The 5,291-nt window shown below is 55.5% G+C and overlaps 1 protein-coding gene across 1 annotated transcript; it reads right to left on the bottom strand.

Annotated features, from left to right (window-relative positions):
- Positions 1-1,126: 1,126 nt before the first annotated feature.
- Positions 1,127-4,977, bottom strand: FNDC4 (fibronectin type III domain containing 4). Its single transcript, XM_088026613.1, has 9 exons — positions 4,944-4,977; positions 3,643-3,814; positions 3,249-3,561; positions 2,912-3,056; positions 2,717-2,832; positions 2,284-2,488; positions 1,754-1,843; positions 1,328-1,452; positions 1,127-1,162 (listed from the first exon to the last, which is right to left on the bottom strand). The coding sequence occupies exons 1-9, from the start codon at positions 4,975-4,977 to the stop codon at positions 1,127-1,129; spliced, it is 1,236 nt and encodes a 411-aa protein (XP_087882739.1).
- Between the last annotated feature and the right edge of the window lie 314 nt (positions 4,978-5,291).

Genomic DNA, 5,291 nt, shown 5'->3' on the forward strand with positions numbered 1-5,291 from the left:
TTGGCTTGGACCGAATGAACAGAGACAGAGACAGAGACAAAAGGAAAAGCAAGGGCAGGGAAGACTAGGTACGGGAATGCTCAGGATAGGAGCACATGGCACTGAAGGATCCATTAGTGTAGTGCTCTTGCATTTGTCCCAAGACACTGTTCAGTCCTTTTCTGGAAATTAACTCAAGGTTGATGGAGGAGTCAGAGAAATAAATGGTGAAGAGCTTGGGTGTCAATGTGGGCAGTGAACATAAAAAGGTTACCGGCCCCTCTCATGTGGTATAATCTTCGTTTCCACTGCTGCAAGGGAATTTATATCCCTCCTTCTTTTCTTTCTCCCCCTTCTCACTGAACAAAACAAAAGGAACTAGGGCTCGAGTTTTCTACACTCATTTCTGGCCTCTCCCCACCCATTCTAGGCTAGAGAATTAAAACAAACACCTTAAAATAATGAGAGTGCTCCTGTCGAGTTGGTGGTGGTGTGAGAGACCCTTGTCAGAGGACAGACAGTGGGGAAATGTCTTCAGCATACTATATAGTATACCATACAGTCAGCTTCAGTTTGTCCAAGAACCTTTATTGGAAAAATGTCCAAGGGGTGAGATCACCAGCAGCTGGAGGGGCTACCAGGTGAGAGGGGGAGCACCTGAGGCTCCATGGAAGACACTGGAGTAGTGCAGTGCAGCATCTGCCTCCAGACCCAGACAATTCCTTTTAATTGCTGGGGGGAGGGGAAGTAGCCAAAGAAACACCCCTCTCTGAGACCCAGAGGCAAGATGTGGGGGCAGCTGGGGATGCCAAGAGTCCTGATGCAGGTGGAATGGGGGCCCCATTTGAGACCTAGTGGGATATGGTTGAACAAGTGACTCTCCCCTGGACCTGGGGGATGGAAGGACATATCCTATCTGATAGCCATTCCCCAGGTCCAGGGGCACAGACCCTAAGAGACCTACCTTCTGGCCCTGCTCACAGTGGAAAGAGGACGGGTACCAGGCCTGAGATTGTGGGAGTGTCATTACCCTCTAGGAAACTGTGGGATCCTTCAGTCCTGGGCAGATCACCATCTGAGGCACTCCCTGACCCTATCCCCATCCCCAGGGTGTTAGTGCATCTGTTTTCTCGTTCTGTTTCTTCACTCATACATCGATGGTGTTGATGGATGATGACTTTTTCTGTAAAAGAAAATGGCTTGAGTCTCTAATTTCAGGAAGGTAAGAGCCTCCTCCATCCCAAATATCCATTTTCCCTCATTTCCTGCCCCTCTTTGGCCTTCTCCCCTTCCCTGACTGCTCCTAGAAGCAAAATCACCATTCCCTCCCTCACTGACCCCACATCACCTGTCTTGTCCCTACTGGCCTTCCCTGAGGACTCTGTTCCGGCCCCTTCCCCTTCTCCTTGGGGTTGTTGTTGGAGTCGTTGTCCTTGATGATATCATACTGACGGCAGAATAGCCCAATTACAGCTGAAACACAACAATACAATCTGCACCTTGATCTTGACCTCCCCACTCACAGCCTTGAAGGGCAGTGAGATACCCACACAGTTTCTAGAAAATCTGAGAAAACCCTTGAATTCCTGGTGTTCATGTGTGAGCATCACCCTCCTAACCTTCCTCTCCTCAAACTTCTGCTCACCCCACTCCACTAAGCATCTCCCTGCTCCATTTCCCTCCCTGCCTTTTCTTCCGACAACCTTCAGCATCTCCCACCTTCACTGAGCCCTGCTCCCCCAAACCTCGGTCCCCCATCCAGCTGCTCACTCACCGGCCCACATGAGCAACACCACCACAATGATGACCACTTCCCCCGTCTGCAGTGGTCGCTCTCCATCCAGACCCTCCACTGTGATGTCACCTGAGAAGGAGGAGATAGACCCCAGGTTATGGGGAGCGGCCACAAAGCTCTTCTATGCAGACAGGTAAGGATGGAGAGTCTGGGGCCAGGGTTGCCCCTGGAAGCCCTTCTCTAGGAAGCTGTTGGTGAACGGGTAGAGACCAAAAAGCAGGAAGGCTGCGGGCGAGTATTCACGCAGGCTGCTGCGGCTGGGAACTGAGGGTGGGTAAAAGGAAGCTTAAAAGCCCTTCTCCCAAACGATTCATTATCAGCCTGTTTATACCCAGTCCCCTGCCAACCTTTTTCCTTCGTTTCTTGGCAGTATGATGGATTAAATCATCCTTTTATTCATCTGAGCTAGACTGTGGCTTGTTTGTCGGAAGTAAACAAGAGGCTAAAGGCCAGGTGAAAAGCCAGAGAATCCAAAACTTTCGGGAGTGGAGAATAGCTGAGACCCTCACCTGGGCTTGAGCTGTTTGAGGGTAGCCGGTCAGAACCCTTGAGAGTTCGGAAGTGCACCCGAGGCCCTGGGGGGCTCTCTCCCCGAAGGCCGATGCTCCTGACCTGCACTGTGTAGTCGCTGTCTTCGGCCAGGCCCCAGAGGGCACAGGCCCGCGTGGTGGTGTTCACCTCCCGGATCACACGCTGCCCAGGGCCATTCTGTCGCTGTGGGGAGATGATGGGACAGGAAGGCAGTCTCACACCAGTCCCAGGACTCTTGAACCTCCAAGCACTCCACGGAGTAGGATGAAAAGGGCAGCTTGAGCCAGGGAACACCAGCTCCCAAACTCCCCCACCACTGGGAGGGGAGCTTAGGTCTGGGGTGGGGGGTAACTGAAGGAATGTTCAGAGATCCAAGGACACAGGTTGAGGGAACAGAAGGGTGATTCATACTTGCTGGGAAATGGAGTAGCCAATGACGATGTTGCCTTCTGGGACGTCCCAGGACACAGTGGCCGAGTTGGCTCTGAGGTGAGTGACTGTCACATTCACAGGAGAGGGAGGCCGGTCTGTGGGTGCCAGAGTGAACAGGTTAACAGGTTCCATCCACGGACTAGCTCTGGTTAACCCCACTACCCCTTTACTCACCTGCTCGCACAAAGCCCAGGTCACAACTGACCAGCAGGAGGACCGTGGGGCTTAAATATGGGGATAGGGGCATCAGCGAAGCCATGGTCCCCACCGAGTCCGCTGGGAGGCACTGGGGCTTCCGCTTAACATCCAGGCGGGGCTCCTGGAGGTAGCAGGAGTTGTGGGGGGTGGGGGTGGGGGTGGGGGTCAAGTACTGCCCAGAACGCACGGGTGGCAGCAGCTCTCCCGGGCTCCCCACCGCCCACAGCAGCCCCGGAGCCCCCCTTCTCCCCACGCCTTCCCCGCCCCCGCATCACCCGGGCGTCCCCAGTGCGCGGCTCTGCCCGGCCCACACCCACCTCCGCCGGTCCTCGCGGTCGGTCAGGCCTCGGGGGGCTGCACGGTGCCCAGAGGGCGGCCCATCGCCCGACTCCGTGGCGCTGCCCCTACCCCATCCCGGCGCAGGCCCGGCGCGGCGGGCAGCGCGGGACCGAGCTGCGGGCAGAGGGCAGGCGGAGGCGTAGCGGGAGCGGGCCGCGGGGCTGCGGGGGGCCCCCAGAGCTCGGACGGGCCGCGCAGTCTGTCCCTGAGCAGGGGGCGGTGCCGGCGCGGCCTGGCCGCTGGCCTGAGTCCCGGTGCGGAAGGCAGTGCGGCTGCTCCGCCGGCCCCTGCAGCGGGATGTGACCGTCCCGGCCAGCCAGCCGCCGCCTTCTGCAGAGCTGGCCCGGCTCGCTCAGCCGCAGCCCGACCGGGACGTGCCGGCCTGCCCCGCCCCGCTGGGGTTCTCGCCGCCGTCATCCCCCTCACCGCCCCCCCCCCCCGCCCCGACCCGACCCGGTTCTCCCGGGGCTCCTCCCACGACCCTCCCATTGGCGGCCTCCCGGGTCTCCTTGCCTCTGATCCCGGCTGGGTCCAAAGAGCCTGCGGGGGCGTGGGGAGAGGCGCAGGTGCGAGGGTCTCGGGCACCTGGGAGCGCCCCCCCCCCCCACTCCCCGGGTGGAATTCGCCAAGTTGGGAGGAGGAATTCCAACCCCCCCTGCGGGAGGGGACAGAGCGGCGGCGATAATTGTTTTAACAATCTCCTACTTGTACACTGCGTCAGCTTTTAAATCTCTTCCCCATTCATAATCTGATATTGATTCTCTTCGCTTTCATTCATTCTTTAATTTATTAAACAAATATTTATTGAGCGTCACCTATGTGTCTGGGCATGTGAAGAGCTGGAGATACAGCGATTAAGACGGCTGGGTTTATAGGGGGAAATCTAAAGAGCAGGGACCTATGGTTCTTGTCTTAGCTCTGCCACTTACTGCCTGGCGTGGAGAAATTGGTCATCTAAGTGTCAGGTTTCCTAAAATCAGAGCGTCCAGAAACTCATAGGGCTTTTGGCAGGATCCAATGAGACAATGTTGGGGAATGTCTTTATAAATCTTATGACACTCTGTGAGTGAGGGATTATCATGAATTTCTACCAATCTGTTAGTTGCTTCACTCATTGAACAAACATAAATCCTTAAGTTATTTCATAAGATCTGGAGTAACAACCTGGGTCTGAGTCCCCATTCTGTCAACTGTGTGATCTTCAGCAGTGACCTAACTTCTCTGAGCCTCAGTTTCACCATCTGAAAAATGAGGGTGTCAGTATGATCTCCTGAGTGTTAATGTACCCAATGAGATACCGTATGTGAAAAGTGCATTGTTTGGTGTAAATAAATGTTGGCTAATGTTGTATTTAGGGCAGATACTTTGGTTTCTAATTCTCATTGCAGCATTTCTATTTCTGTGGCACTTTTTCCTGTAATATTCAGTTCAGCATGTGCCCCCCTGGGGCTCCAAAGCTTCTGTTGCCTTCCTTCTGAGATGAAAGAGAGAAATAGAGCAAGAGGGGCGGGGAGGACTGTGTGTTCTGGGCATATGATCAAGCCATGGCCCAGGTCCTCTGACCTCTGCTGTCCCTGAGGACCCTGATCTCTGGCCTCCTGATGCATCCTGGTCCCAGAGCACTTGCTCAGGGATTCTCGCTGTCCTGGGACTGGGTATTGTCCTGCACTTCCAGGCTCCAGGCCCTCCAGAGAAGAGGTCATCGTGTCCAAAGTTAAGAGTAGTGAACCTCAGGTTTTTCCCTTCAGGGGCAAAGCAGAGGCTGGGCAGTCTGCATGCATGCAAAGAGGGACCCCAGGAGCTTCCCTGGGTGACCAGAGGGCTGGGGACCGACTGACCAGGAAAGGGTGCATGAAGAGGTACTCAGAGGGGGTGGTGCACAGAGAGGCCAGGGTACTTGGGTTAATCATCACTGTGGCTCAGATAAGGCCCTGCTAGCTGGAAGCAGAGTTAGCGTGACAGAAGGGTTTGTGTGGCTGAAGTGGCAGACACGACAGGATGTCCACAGCGTGTGACC

This window comes from Eumetopias jubatus, unplaced genomic scaffold (genome assembly GCF_037043125.1).
Source record: "Eumetopias jubatus isolate StellerSeaLion01/CBP00866 unplaced genomic scaffold, mEumJub1_p1.0 scaffold_9, whole genome shotgun sequence".
In the NCBI taxonomy this organism is placed as follows: domain Eukaryota; kingdom Metazoa; phylum Chordata; class Mammalia; order Carnivora; family Otariidae; genus Eumetopias; species Eumetopias jubatus.